General features: G+C 39.0%; 1 protein-coding gene across 6 annotated transcripts in view; it reads left to right on the forward strand.

Moving 5' to 3' along the window:
• Positions 1 to 4909: 4909 nt before the first annotated feature.
• TGFBRAP1 (transforming growth factor beta receptor associated protein 1) overlaps positions 4910 to 16002 on the forward strand; it is a 28060-nt gene continuing 16967 nt past the window's right edge. Inside the window, exons 1-5 of one of the 6 annotated variants that reach the window (XM_087726622.1) lie at positions 6870 to 7353; positions 9201 to 9302; positions 9444 to 10142; positions 13392 to 13586; positions 15252 to 15406. In XM_087726622.1, the coding sequence (XP_087582748.1) occupies positions 9467 to 10142; positions 13392 to 13586; positions 15252 to 15406 (1026 nt within the window). In that variant the 5' untranslated portion in view covers positions 6870 to 7353; positions 9201 to 9302; positions 9444 to 9466. Of the gene's footprint in view, positions 5058 to 6867; positions 10143 to 13391; positions 13587 to 15251; positions 15407 to 16002 lie in introns of those variants that run through there. The other 5 variants (XM_014066949.2, XM_014066950.2, XM_014066951.2 and 2 more) reach the window with 5 other exon arrangements.

Genomic DNA, 16002 nt, shown 5'->3' on the forward strand with positions numbered 1-16002 from the left:
CCTTACTGTCTCCATTTATTCGTAGCAATTTACTGTATTATAGGTATATAGTTATAATTATACCCGTTATCTTTTACATGTTTGACAAACTAAATAAAATAAGTAAATAAATAAAATACTCGTTTAAGTTTTAAAATGAATCGGGGTTGGAAACTAGGCTAAGGGGTGACATAAGAGTCTTCCAATAATCAAGGGCTGTCACAGAGAAGAGGCGGTAGACCTATTCTCCAAAGCACCTGAGGGCAGGACGAGAAATAATGGATGAAAACTCGTTGAGAGATTCCATTAAGTACTATGGAGACATTTCCCTGTAGTGATAACAATTAACCAGTGGAACGGCTTGCCTCCAGAAGTTGTGGGTGCTCCGAACAGCGTTTGTCCGGAATGGTATAGAATCTCCTGCATGACAAGAAGTTGGGACTAGAAGACCTCCAGGGTTCCTCCCAACTCTGTTAACATTCATTAGCAGCGTTTCTCGAACTTTAAAATGCGTGGACTTCCAACTCCCAAAGTTCCTCAGCCAGTATGTGTTGAAGGCCACACGTCTTAGAATTGCAAGTTTGAAAAAGACTGCTTTAGCAACAGCCCTATCTAAAATTCATTTCAGGGGTATTCCATTACCTTTGCATTTCGGGAAGGGGCGGTGAAATCCATAACCAGCCCAGCAGGATTTTACGTTTTGAAGAAAAGGGATCAGCCCCCAGGCAATGAGGATCGGCCCAGGCGGCTTTATTCTCTGGTTACACAACGGTGCTGGCCTGAAAATGATTTATGATCACCCCGCAAGTAGTCCAAATCTGATAGTAAAGTACTGAAAAAGTTTTAAATGAGACACAACCTGAGATTTCCATCCAAACATGCACCCTATACACCGGTTTTCCAACTGCAACCGAGATCAGAGTAGTTAAAATGTTTCCTTGCCCTTCCCTCCGCCACATCGAGTCGGGGGATCGGGACACCTTTCCTGACTAGCCCATTAAAAGGCACAAGTTTTCGTGAGCTGCAGCTTTTTTTTGCCTTGTAATGCAATGGGCTAATCGGAAAAGACGTTCTCAGGCTGCTTCTTTGTCACTACTCTAAAAGGACTCTCCTCTATAACGTCGATCACATTTAAAGTTCTGTTACAAAGCTTGTATGCGGGCATGCAAGCACGCTGAATTTGAAACGCCTTTGCGAAAAAAGTGAATTTTGACTTCCTGTTAAGCGCTTTGAGCGTCTCATTGTAGAGATTCCTTTTTAGGGGAAGAACTGAATTCTTTTTGACGATCTGCATATATCGACTCGCGAGCAGCCTCTTCCCCCCCCCCACTTATGCTGCAGCGTGGGAATAATCCCGCATATTACTATTTGCCAGCAACTAAATATTGGATGTCTACGTTATTTTGTTCAAGTCGCTCGCCTGGTCACGGCAGCAGATCTCGGGAAACGAACGGGAGAGCTCCGTAGCCCTTGGGGAAGGAGGCGCTAGGAGATCCCGGGAGCAGGTAATCCAATTTTTCTGGACAAAAGCCATCGTCCCAGTTGCCAAAGTAGTTATATGAAGGACATCAAAAAGCCGTCTTTCCGCCTCCCGCTTGTTACAACACGAAGGGGAAATGTTGATAACATTTTTTGTGCTATTCTTCATTTTTTATATCTTTGGCAAGGAACAGACTTGGAAGATGCGCATCTAAATGACGAAAGAGAGAATTAAGAAGAACTTTAAAAGAAGCAACTCCCCCCTCCCCCACCTTCAAAACATCCGGGTTAGAAAGGTCGTGGGTGCAAATTTAGAGTTTTGACCCAAATCCTTTTTTAATTAAAAGTTATGAATTATATTTACTCCCGTATTTGAAATGCTTATATATTTCAGCTTGAATATAGACGAATGACTATGGAGAACAAGGAGAGTTATCTATAGAGAATTATTAAAAATAATCTTATTGGCTAACGTGGATTTTGCTAATAGAAAGTTTGTGTGTATGTGGTCAGCTAGCTATAGATATTTCTTGTAACATTCTATAACTATTAGCAATGCATTTTACATTTTCAGATGCAAATTATCAAGATTTTTTTAAAAAAAACTAATGAACTGAAACAATTGTATAATGTCCCTGTAGACAACTACTACAAGCTACACTGATGGTGTAAGTGGCAAAGTGCCCTGTGATGACACATCTGAGCCTTTCAATGCAATCTCAGATAATTGTGTATGAATTCTAAAATAAGCTCCATTGTGTTTCTTAAATAAATGCCAACTTGATTCTAAATGCGTTAAAATACCACTCCTGAAATTTTATTGGGCTATGCTTGCTAGAAATTATGGATGGGTGTACTTTCTCAATATGAGAAAGTTGACTAAATATGTTTTTGTTAATCACAAAGTCGTGTCCAACCCATCACAACTCCATGGACAACATTCCTCCAGGCCTTCCTGTCCTCTACCATCCCCCGAATATGAGTATACATGAATATAACTTTGAATGTGAGACTTTGACTAAATGGTGCATTTTTTCATTACTGCTTGCAAAATATCTGCAAACACTGCAATCCCCCAAAATGTTAATTTATTTTACAAATAACTTAATTTAGTGAACAAAAGCAAGAGTAAAATATTAGAACCCCACTGTTAATAAACTACTATTGTAATTCAACTTGCAGGAAGTTTACTACAGCTTATCTATCTCCAATCATCCTCACAGTTAACTCTGATTCATCCTGGATTAAATATCCAGGATTGTTTCTTAATGCCATCTCTTTTCAATTGTTGTCCAGTTAAATATATTAGATCCATTCTCCAAAGTTGATCTATATTCCCCAAAAAGTCCAATTGAAGTTGTTTCTGAGTTGCATATGATAATCCATTCTCCAATCCCCTTCATTTGACCATTCAGTCAATTTTCTGCTATTGTAAGAGTGTGAAAGCCTGAAGGCATTGCATTATGCAAGCATGCATAATAATCCCCTCAGGTAGGGGATTTATAGATCTAAAATTTATAACATTTCAGGTCTAAATTTATAACATCTGTACCTCTTTTCATGTCTTTCACCGAATCTACTGCTTTTAAATCCAATTCCTTTTGTGAATCTAATTTAACTCCAATTACTTGCATTTGGATAGGTTTCTTTGGAAGCATTATTTTGTCAAATTGTTTAAAAAAGTTTTCAAGTTGGATTTGTGTATAACCAAAAGGTCCTGTTGCTTTGGCATAACTTGACAACAGAAGGATAAAGCTTCTCAGAGACAGGGAGGATATATGTCAACATAGAGAGGCTATGAGACTATTTCAATCCAGATTAAAAAAGATTTTTGAAAAAATAATTTTCAAAGTATAGTAAAGGTACAAAATAGATGTAAATCAAATCCAAACACTTATTACTTCAAGGCATGTCTTGTTTTTCTTATGACAAGGAATATTGAAAAAAATCAAAACAAGATCAAAGGCAAAGAACAAGAAAGAAATAGATAAAATCTACAGGGGTTAAAATAAATCAGCATTCAACCAGCTGGTCAACTTTTAGAGATAAGAAACAAAACAAAACTTTTAAAAAGGTAGTTGAAACCCACATTTGCTTAAGAGAATGGTCTGCCAAAAGGAAAAAGATGGATGACCTGGTTTTCTGCCACTCCTACTTGGAATAGTAATCTTCAAGATTCCTTATCCCAGGTGGGTCCACTTTTGTCCAAAGACAATCTGGGTCACTCCTAGGTGCTCCTATTCAAATCCAGGGAGCAAGGCCATCAAAGAACCAGCTTTTGGTAGCAAAATCAGCAGATCATCAGCAGGAGAGAAAAATCTCCCTACTGCTTGTCAGCCATCTTGGGGAGGAGCTCATTGATTGATCCTGAAAAGGTAAATAGAATCTGGTTTGGTTTGTTAACAGTTTTGGAGACCATCAAAAAAGTTTTTGGCTCTATATGAAAATCAGCATTAAAAAAAAAAACATCCCAAAAGCCAATGGCAAACTACTACTGTAGTTACCAGGAAATCTCCATGGATGTATCTCTAAAGTCACCAGAAATCCAGTTCAATGTAAAGGTGCTTTGACCTGTATCCTACAAATCACACTTTGAAAATGTGGATTCGGGACATTGGAAGCCCCTTTCTCTAAGAATAAGATCATTCAGTTCATCTGAACCTGGCTTTCTCCTAGACTACCTTCTGACTCCATTAATCCAATTTGTAATCAATAATTTCATCTCACTTGCAGACATTCTGCAATACCAATAGGGCATGGAAATAAATAGTGAAACCCAACCTTGCACACTGTCATTCTTATCAGTTTACTTTACTTAAGCTATTTTTTGTGCATTCAGATAGAAATCTCAGCAAAAAGAAAATTGTTTGTCTGCATGCATCTTTATTTTGTCTATATTCTGCATGGAACAATTCATGAACAAGGCAGTCTATTCAGTGTGGAATACAGAGTCATTTCACAATTTTTCTCTTTAAATATAAAAAAACTTTGAATAATTCATTGTACAGCAGGAAATATGTGAAAAAATGACATTTTTTAAAAATTTTAGAACATTTCTGATTAACAGAAATACTTTCTAGATTGCCCTTAAAATATAGAAAGTTTTATAAGTGTTGCTATTGTTGTTGAAAGCTACAAATATTTCAGGTTTTTTTTCCTAATCAGGTAAGAGACATGGAATATGCTTGAGATGATGCAATATTGAAAAATGTTTTGATTGAGAGTTTACTCCCAAACTTAGGACACTGGCTCTAAAATCAGTTGCTTTTCAGTCTAATTCATAATAGCCTTCCAAATGTTCATAGTGCAATCTGATATGCAATAGATATCATAAAGAAATCATTAACCTACAGACTTGATGTACTGGTTGTTAATATTTGTCTGTGCTTTCCAACCTTGCTTATCCTATTCAAATGGAACTCCTGGAGTTCATTCAACCTAAACAGTTCCCCAGAGGACAGGCTGTCTAAATATGCCCCACTCCCACAGCTCAGCTACTAGGGTACATGGGAACCATATGTGGGGAAAGAAGTCTTCTACTATGTGAGTCCTAAGTTTCAGTCTGGTTCCTAATGGACCACATGAATCCCATCTCCAAGGTAAGTAAGAGAGGGAAAAAATGCATCTTGCCATCATTTTTCATGAGCGGTTTGTCCTAGTGTGACTTGCCCCTAGTCACCTAGCTGATTTTGTGCGTAAAGCAGGATTAGAACTTGTGTTTTCCCAGTTTCCAGCCTGCTTCCTGGTTTTTATATGCAAGTTGGAGCTGTGTATGCATATCAGGAGAAACATAATCATCAGTTGCATATAGTAGTAATTAAGTGCTTAATTATTACTGTAATACAGATAGTCTTTGACTGAAAATTGCTAAGCTAGGCCAGTAGAGGAAGCAAGGAAAGTAGAGGAAGAAGATGGCAGGTAAGATAAATGAATGGAGTCAAAATTGCAGAAATGTCTTTGAAAGATGTAAAATTTACCATGAGTCAGATTAAGATGGCAAACATTTAACTAGGCCTTTTACCAGGTGTGGTATTCTGCTATATTTATCTTACTCATACTCAATATTGTCATTAAGAGCTGAAGGTGCTTAACATTTACAAACACTTGATTTTTTAAATTAAAAATGTTCATTTTTATAAAGAGCATTACACATTATTGCCATTTTTACCTTAAAAACAAAGTTTATTTAAAGTTATCAGTATATTTAATTGTTTAGGCATTTGATCTTTAAGATTTTTTTTTTTCAATTTTGTTCTTAATTTTTATGTCTGGTCAATGGGAAATGACATTATCCTTTTTTCTTCTCGTATCACCTTTTATTTTTGGCCTCGACTCAATAGCCGGGCATAACCAAACGTTCCTTAAATTCACATTTTCCTTTCCCACACTAAATTAGAACAGAGAACATTTCTTTCTTATAATGGCTGAGGCATATATGGAAAGCATTGGACTAGTTGGGATTCTATTCCAGTTCATCAAGGATTTTCTCCTGGACACTCTCATGACATTATCTGGACTGACTTCAGGAGATCTGGGGCTTATGGTTTAAAAAATAGTAGCCAAGTGTTACACATAAAAATAGCAAAAAGCTTCAATTGCATGTCACCACTGCTCTTTTCACTTTTTTGATTGCACCCTGTGGACACTGACATCTCAAGACCTTATTTCTTATTTTCTGGTAGCATTTGGGCCAAATACACTACAGGAGGGGAAAATATTAGCAGAACCATGCCTGTGCCAGAGACACAGAATCTGACATAATTTATTTTTCACAGAAGATCCTGGGCATGCAAAATGTGATGGAAGGTGACTAACTGCTTGTTTTTATATACCCATTTTGCTGCTGCTGCTGTTTGCTTCATGGAATGGTGTACATATTGCAAGCTCTAGATCCGTGTCATAAAGGACATTGTCCTGGACCTTTAAGGGCACGAACCGAGGTGGGCCAAAAACTAACTGTGGGAACAGTCCTCCAGATCTTTTCTTGGATTTCCAGGGCAGTTATTTTTCTTTCCTTTTTTTTTTTTTTTTGCATGCCGATCACTTGTTAAAACAATTGTATGCGTCATTTTAAATCCAACATTAGAGAAGCATTAGATCAACCTTTACCGCGTGGTTCTCTTTCCAAGTTGCCCACAAGAAACCGAGGATTAGGAAGCAGCTTCAGCTCTTGACGCACAGGAACCAAAGCTGCGCTCCTTCGGGCCGAATTCTACCCCCGCTTTCCGGTGGAAATCCAACCCCAAACACCGTCTCCAAGAGCCACCCGGTTGCTGAGCCGAGGATTGCGCTCTGACGAAACTTTGCGCCGGTCAAACCCGCCCAGCCTGCCAACCCCAGCCCGCCCCGCACCAGCCAGCGGGAAGAACCCGCCTGTCAGCCTGCCTTGTGACCGGAAGGGCCGGGGAGCCGCCCCCGGAGGAAGAGCCAGCTGCAGGAACGCACGGCGCTGGCAAGAGAGCCGCGGATTTCCCGGGGATCCGGCGGGGAGCGGAGGCGGCGGCGCCGGCTGGCCTCCCCTGAGCGGAGGCCTCGGCGGACGGCTTGGGAGGAGAGGCGGGGGAGCGGTGGCAGGTTGCATCTCCACTTCCACTCCTGCGCCCGACCTGCTGTTTTCCTTCCCCTTCTCCTCGCTTTCGCCTCCGGCCTCTTCCCATGACCGGTGTAGCAGCCCCCAGCCCAGGCGCTTGACCCAGCCTGGAGAGGGGCGTGCGTGGCGCAGAAGCCCGGCCTGGCCAGGGTAGGGGGGCGCTGGAAACGAGAGGATGCGAAACGCCACGTCCCACCCATCTTCCGTGGGCGAGGAAGCAGGAAAGGACGGGATCCTGCCAAGGCTGGCTTGAGCCTGGAGGAATTAAGGAGGGTGATTTGAAGAAGAGCTGAGCTTCGCTCATGGTAAGGATGGAGCACTCAGTGGAGACCCAGGGGAGCCGAAATAGGTAGATCTCCTTCAGGTGGAAGATGAGAGTTGGCAGGTGATCTCTTGCGCCAAATCCCTCCGTGGATACAATAAAACTGAAGTGACAGCCGGTGCAAGAGTTATTGCTCCGTTTTTGAAAGAGAAAGAATTAAACCCACAAAAGACCTGCTGTTGCTCTTGAAAATGACAATAATTTGAGATGATTTATTTAATGTATATTCTGCCTTTCTTGCAGAAGCTCAAAAGGATATTTCCCACCTCCACACACAGACCCTCCCCAATGATCCTATGAGTTGGGTAGGTCTGGGAGAAGATGTCTGATCTAAAGTCATCCATGAGTTTGGGCTTAAGGTGGGCTGGAACCCCATTTCTAGTCCCACATCTTAACCCCTGCATTCAAGCTGTTTACAAAGTATCCAGGATCTTGATGTTTTCCAGATATGTTTGATTATAGCAGCTGAAGTTAAGAGCGTGCAAGGCCAGCAGACATCAGTTGACAAAAAAATGCCTTAAAGACAGGCATTATTGAACAATTATTGAAGCAGTGCCATTTTAAAGGCATGGTAGAATCCCTAAGGAAGATGCTGTACTTCATTGTGGTTACCAAGATTTCTGAATATATATCCTTATATAGCCTTATATTTCCCAATTAAACTATATTAGGATGCTTGCTTTAAAGGTTTATTTAGGGCTCCATATGGTTCCACTGTTACTTTTATTTTGTGCATTATAGCAAATCAAGTTACATACAGACTTATTAATATTTAAGTGCGTTTATTTAAATGCATTTTACATTTTTTACTTATTCTTACAACATCCCCATAAAATAGATTAGTATTCTTCCTATGTACATGAGGCTGACACTAAAAGAGTTTTATTTGTAGATATAATGAAATTATATATTTTTAATCATAATCTTAATTGTAATTTCCCACTTTGGTTACTTGTATATTTGTGGTAGTAAATAAAGATTGAGTATTGAAGAAGAGGAAGAAATTAAAAAGTAGGTGCAATCATTCAAAAACATGTTAATCAACTTAATTAAATATTATTTAGAATTTGTTGGATTTTTTTAGATCTAAATATAGTGCAAAGTTACATTCTTATAAATTTTGTTTACATAATTAGAATGTTGGTTTCATCCAAATAGGAGGAAAGGTAGGTCATTGTGCCCCTGAAAAATGTAATGCAAATTAGATGATACCATGTTTTGTAAAATCTGTTCTAAAAGAAAATGGCTTAACCTACAAGCTGTTATGACTGTTCAGCCAGTGGTCTTTTTATTACAGTGTCTACAACTGCAGACACCAATGTGAAGAAGGATTAAAGCCTGTCCAGTATGATGAGAGTTACTTTTAAATAAGCATACTTAGATTGCACTGTTTATAAATAATGCAATATTGCCAAGAATACTGAAAACTGGCAACTTAAATTCTACAGAATTTATCAACCATGAAAATAGAGCATATCTGAATAGGACTGAACTGGGGAAGGATACTTGTCTTGCACAGTGGCCTATAGTATCCTTCCAAAAATTTGGAATGAAAATAACATTTCTCTTAGGTAACTGTGGCACAGATGTGGTGAGACCAGTGCTAGATGGTATTAGCATACCGTGCTGAGCCATCAACTTGTTGTGATTGGACATGAGTTCTGGTAATTCTCATGATGATAACTTCTTGAGGACTTCTTGAGAAGATAGAAATAGGCTCCAAGGTCTTGGGTGCTAAGCAGTCATGAAACTGGCATCTGTTTTATTATTTTGAGGGATCTGTCTTCTAGAGCAGTGTGTATTTATGTATGTATTTACTTAAATTTACAGGTACAATTTCTATGGCTGTTGAAGCTGCAAATGCAAGAGTTCAATTGTATTAAAATAGTTGTCTTCAGAAATTTATTCCTCAGCAGTTTGTTTGGTGAACAGGTATTGTGAAAATTGACAATTTCATACCATTAAAGTTTTAAAGAGTGGGGAAGCCTGGCATTTTGAATGATGAAAAGACAATGTAGCTTTCAACCCAGAAGTCCAAAAATCCAGTTTCTTTCTTTTTATTTATTAATTTAGTAGGCCATCTTCTGGAAAGCACAATGAGTGTCAAAGCCTTCAAGCTTGTTCCCGCAGTTGAGTGGGAGTTGCTGACTGGTGACAGATCTCGAATCCATATCGAATGTGTGGAGTGCTGTGGACGAAACCTCTACATTGGAACAAATGAGGGCTCTATCTGCCATTTTCTCTTGGAGGAGAAAAATCCCCCTTCTGAAAAAACACCTTTTTCTATTTCCAAGCAGCTGCATAAGAATCTCAGTTGCCGGAAGGCTGTGGGAGAGTTGAAAGCAGCTTCTGCACTTAACAGACTTCTGGTGCTCTGTGACAATACCATCACTTTAATGAACATGATGAACTTGGAACCCATCTCCACTGGGGCCAGAATCAAAGGAGCCCTGATGTTCACATTGAATGAGAACCCTGTGAATGGGGATCCATTCTGTGTGGAAGTGTGTATTGTTTCAGTGAAACGGAGGACCATCCAAATATATTTGGTCTACGAGGACAAAGTACAGATTTTGAAAGAATGTTGCACGCGAGAACAGCCTTCTGCTGTAGCGGTGGATGGCTATTACTTATGCCTTGCTCTCACTAGCCAATATATTATACTGAACTACAATACTGGAGCTTCCCAGGAGCTCTTTCCTTATACTGGTGAACCAGTTGTGAAAAGAATAGGCAGGGAAGAGTTCCTGTTGGCTGCACCTGGGGGTTTAGGTAAGCTTCTTTAGCTCATTATTTGGGAACTTTTGCTTTACCTTTTCTTAACCCTTCCTCCTCCTGCATAGAAATTTTGCAAGACTTCTGCAAAAAAAAATTGCAAAATCAAAATTCACAAAATGCTGATATTAGGCTGGATTGCTGTCTTATCATTCAAAATACCCAGAGTTAGTTAGTTGTTCATTTAGGAAAGTACCTCTCCTTGTGGAATTAGTAATTAGCAACCTGTGCAGGATTTTATTTGTGTCCATTCCACATTTTTGTGACAAGTACACCTTTCTGACTTCTAACAATAAGAGCAATCCAAAAAAGAAATGGATTATTGTATTAAATAAAGTAGTTAGTTCTAAACTGTCATTGGTTATTTTCTGAATCTAAAATCCTTAACATTCTGCAAAAGAATCAAGGTAGCACTAGTAAAATGGAGTAAAAATATAAAAGAGCAAATAGATAAGCTTTGTTAGATATCATCTAAAAGATGTCACTAAATGTTTTTAATGTTACTTTCATAGAATAGTAGCATTTCTACTATGGGTATTAATTTAAAAATAGAATTTTGGCTTCAAAATTCTGATTTGCTTGAATTTTCTGAAAGGTAATTATTTCCATTTTTATGAAACTGTTCTTCATAAATAGAATAAGAATTCTTGGTATGAATTTCTTATTTAAGTATGCAAAAACTTGTGTATTGTTAAAACATGAAATGTGTGATCTGACTGTTTTATTAACCAGATGAATAGCTTATGATGATATAAAGAGAAGAATCTTCAATTGTCTTTTTTCTATTGATAAATGCTACTGTCTGGATTTTATCATTAGCTATAGCCTGTTTTTTATATGATGCAAGAAATGCTGGGTTAACTGTGATTGCTAAATAGTTCCCTTGAAAAGTAAGTACTAGTGAACTCCATGGCACTTATTTCCGAAGAAAAACTGCTACTTAAGTGACAAATTCATGCTGACAGTAAGAACTGTTATTAAAAATCTTTCTGACAGTGAAATGAACTGCTTCAAGAGGATGTAGGCAGGTCTTCATTGCTAGTAGCTGAGTTGGGTGGCCATTTGCTAGGGATAATATAATTCTTTCATTGAGCAGGGGATAAGCAAGTAATAACTAAGATCCTTCCAACTTTGTGCTTCAAAGTGAAATTTAATTCTAGCAATAAGAATTAACCAAAGCATAGAGAGAGTGACTGAACTGTGGCAATAGAGTCTCTGTATTGTGATCTTGCATTAAATGTAGAAGTCTGTAGATGCAGCCATACTTTATGGAAAGCCAATAGCTCTGTCAGCAAGGAAACAAGATAATTTTGGAAGATTGTTTGTCAGTATGCAATACAATACAATAGCAGAGTTGGAAGGAACCTTGGAGATCGTCTAGTGCAACCCCCTGCCTAGGCAGGAAATCCTATACCGTTCCAGACAAATGGCTATCCAACATCTTCTTAAAGACTTCTGGTGTTGGGGCATTCACAACTTCTGGAGGCAAGCTGTTCCACTGATTAATTGTTCTAACTGTCAGGAAATTTCTCCTCAGTTCTAAGTTGCTTTCTCTCCTTGATTAGTTTCCACCCATTGCTTCTTGTTCTACCCTCAGGTGCCTTGGAGAATAGTTTGACTCCCTCTTCTTTGTGGCAACCCCTGAGATATTGGAACACTGCTATCATGTCTCCCCTAGTCCTTCTTTCTATTAAACTAGATACACCCAGTTCCTGCAACCGTTCTTCATATGTTTTAGTCTCCAGTCCCCTAATCATCTTTGTTGCTCTTCTCTACATTCTTTCTAGAGTCTCCACATCTTTTCTACATCGTGGCGACCAAAACTGAATGCAGTATTCCAAGTGTGGCCTTACCAAGGCATTATAAAGTGATATTAACACTTTACGTGATCTTGATTCTATCCCTTTGTTTATGTAGCCTACAACTGTGTTGGCTTTTCTGGCAGTTGCTGCACACTGCTGGCTCATATTTAAAAGGTTGTCCACTAGGACTCCAAGATCCCTCTCACAGTTACTACTATTGAGCAAGGTACCACCTATAGTGTACCTGTGCATTTCGTTTTTCTTGCGTAAATGTAGAACCTTACTCTTTTCACCATTGAATTTCCTTCTATTAGATAGTGCCCAATGTTCAAGTTTGTCAAGATCCTTATGTATCTTAAGCCTGTCTTCTGGAGTGTTGGCTATTCCTGCCAGCTTGGTGTCATCTGCAAATTTGATGAGTTCCCCATTTATTCCCTCATCCAAATCATTGATGAAGATGTTGAAGAGTACTGGGCCTTCCCTCCATGTAGATGCAGTTCCATTGAGAACTACACGTTGAGTGTGGTTGGTCAGCCAGTTACGAATCCATCTGGTGGTGATGCTGTTCAACCCACATTCTTCTACTTTATCTAGTAGTAGGTTGTGGTCTATCTTATCAAATGCTTTACTGAAGTCCAAGTAAACTATATCAATGGCATTCCTCTGGTCCACTAATTTTGTCACTTTGTCAAAGAATGCAATAAGATTAGTCTGGCATGATCTGTTTTTGACAAACCCATGTTGGCTTTTGGCTATTACTTTGTTTACTGCTAGGTGTTCGCTAATTCGTTGCTTGATTATCTTTTCCAGAATCTTTCCTGGTATTGAGGTCAGGCTGCTAGGTCTATAGTTTCCTGGATCTATTTTGTTTTCCTTTTAAAGATGGGAACCACATCAGCTTTTTTCCAGTCCTCTGGCAGTTCCCGGGTGCTCCAGGATCTCTGAAAGATATAGTTCAGTGGTTCTGATATCTCGTCTACCAGTTCCTTCAGAACCCCGAGATGTAATCCATCCAGTCCTGGTTATTTGAACTCATCTAGGGTAGACAGGTGCTCACTTACCATTTTCTTCCCTATTTCAACATGTGTTCCTAATCTGATTTTTGTGGTGCTGTTTTTGATAGGTTGGACTGTTTTATCCCTTTGTGTAAAGACAGATGCAAAAAATGAGTTAAATAGTTCTGCTTTCTCCCTGTTGCTTGTCACTTTCTTGCCACTTTCTTCCAGCAAATAATTGTGCAAATAATTACTATTATGCTACAATTCTGAAGCCTAAAATTACAGAACAGAATAGGAACATCTGATGCACTTCTTCAGGTGGCAGAATATATTTGGGTCATTCTTGGAAATTATCCATGTAACCTTTTCCAGCAGGTATACATACAAACAACAGCTTTGAATTCAGGGTGAGAAAGTTCTAATTTCTTCTCTTTATACATTGGCAGGTATGTTTGCCACTGTGGATGGCATTTCCCAGCGGGCTCCTGTTCGCTGGTCCGAAAAGGTGATTGGGGCTGCCCTCTATTTTCCCTATGTAATTGCTCTCGATGAAGAATTCATTACTGTGCACAGTATGCTGGACCAGCAGCAGAAGCAAACCTTACCCTTTAAGGATGGGCATATCCTACAAGATTTTGAAGGTATGCAAGAGGGAGAGAGTCAATCTGGTCTAGCGATTGAAGTGCTGGGTTAAAAGGTGGGAGACTCTGGAGTTTTATCCTGCCTTGGGCACAATAACTGTTCAGAGTTGCTTGATAGTGAAATGGGTGACCTATAAATTTAATAAACAACCAACCAATCAGTTGGTAGGCTGTATCCCTGGTCTTTCTCTCAGGCCTAGGAATATAGTAATTAATGGCAAGTCACTTCCAAAAATGTTGCAGAAAACTACAAGGACTTGTCTCTAGGAGTCAAAACTGTTTGATTGAGAGGACCCAGAATCTGCCTTTATTTCTTTTATATTGATTGGTTTGTTGTGTAAGACACTAAATATCACAAGTACTTTTTGCTAACTGCTGCATGAAGCTGCTGTTTGTGTTGGCAATCATATATAAATAACAGGAAAACCTCAGCAAATCTGAATTGTTGTAAACTGGAGTTTCATTTCCTCATCTAAATGGATGAAAGGAAAATTATTTGTGAAAGATCAGCAAATATTTGTGACCATAAAGACCTTCTGAATAACTGCTGGCACTTATATCTGGCATCCTTGAAATGGTGAAAGAGAGTTAATCAGCCCTAGCGGAAATTATATTTTTACCATTTGAATTTGAGAAAATGGCTGTCTTTTTGGACACGGTGGCTCAGTGGCTAAGAAGCTGAGGTTGTCGATCAGAAGGTTGGCAGTTCAGAGGTTTGAATCTCCAGTGCCGTGTAATGGAGTGAATGCCTGTTGCTTGTCCCAGCTTCTGCAAACCTAGCAGTTCGAAAGCATGAAAAAATGCAAGTGGAAAAATAGGGACCACCTTTGGTGGGAAGGTAACAGCGTTCCGTGCACCTTCGGTGTTTAGTCATGCTGGCCACATGACCACGGAGACCACTTCAGACAGCGCTGGCTTTTTGGTTTTGAAATGGAGATGAGCACCGCCCCCTAGAGTCGGGAACAACCAGCATATACACTATATTGCCAAAAATATTCGCTCACCTGACTTTACTCGCATATGAACTTACTGTAAGTGACATCCCATTCCTAATCCATAGGGTTCAATATGATGTCGGTCCACCCTTTGCAGCTATAACAGCTTCAACTCTTCTGGGAAGGCTGTCCACAAGGTTTAGGAGTGTGTTTATGGGAATTTTTGACCATTCTTCCAGAGGCGCATTTGTGAGGTCACACACTGATGTTGGATAAGTTTACATGGCCTACCACTTCGTGGCTGAGTTGCTGTTGTTCCCAAACACTTCCACGTTCTTATAATACAGTTGACAGTTGACCGTGGAATATTTAGGAGCGAGGAAATTTCACAACTGGATTTGTTGCACAGGTGGCATCCTATCACAGTTCCACACTGGAATTCACTGAGATCCTGAGAGCGCCCCATTCTTTCACAAATGTTTGTAAAAAACAGTCTGCATGCCTAGGTACTTGATTTTATACACCTGTAGCCATGGAAGTGATTGGAACACCTGATTCTGATTCTTTGGATAGGTGAGCGAATACTTTTGGCAATATAGTGCATGTGTGAGGGGAACCTTTACCTTACTGTATAGTATTGGAAATATTTATTTTTCCTTTAAAAGAATAAATGTATTTTTCTCATGCTTTGCTTTGTAAATTGGACATTTTGCTTTGTTTTTAAATTTAGGGAAAGTAATTGTAGCTACTACCAAAGGAGTATACTTCTTGGTCCCACTGCCTCTGGAAAAACAAATTCAAGACCTTTTGGGCAGCCGAAGAGTTGAAGAAGCACTAGTGTTAGCAAAGGGAGCCGAAAGGAATATTCCAAAGGAGAAATTTCAGGTCTGCCTCTGAATTTAAAACATCTCTGACTGTACTCAGATGACTATGAAGTTAAAATGTACTTTTGTGTGTTTGTTAACGTATTATTTCTTCAAAAGATAGATCTAGGCAAGGACGTACAAAATGTTTTGAATTTGAATATTTTATTTTTAAGCAAGAATGTTATTTTGCTTTGAATATGAAATGGGATACTTCCAGTATGTACATCCAAGCGTGCTTTGAGTTCAGAAAAGTCTGTTACAAGTTCAAAAGTTGTTTTTTTTAAATATTGTAAAAATATTTTATGTGTGAAGCAGTCTCTTTGCTCTTCGACGTAAACTATTTTATGCTTGGGTGTGTGGGGGTGTCTTGTGAATATTTAAATTGTTCAAATTTGAAATGTTTTACACTGTGGTAATCCTGGGAGTGCACTTAAGTGAATTCCACAGCTCTGTGGTTAAATTAGCCATATCAGGAGTGATGAACTGCACTATGGTATTGTAATTGTAGTGAACATTTTAACAATTGTTAAAAAAAAAAAAAAACACATCTTGGAACATCTTGTCTTACCCTTGAGCTAAATGTTTTTACCTGAAAACAACTTACTGACTTCATCA

The sequence above is a fragment of the Thamnophis sirtalis genome, unplaced genomic scaffold, assembly GCF_051295495.1.
Source record: "Thamnophis sirtalis isolate CommonGarterSnake01/CBP01778 unplaced genomic scaffold, rThaSir2_p1.2 scaffold_12, whole genome shotgun sequence".
Taxonomy (NCBI): domain Eukaryota; kingdom Metazoa; phylum Chordata; class Lepidosauria; order Squamata; family Natricidae; genus Thamnophis; species Thamnophis sirtalis.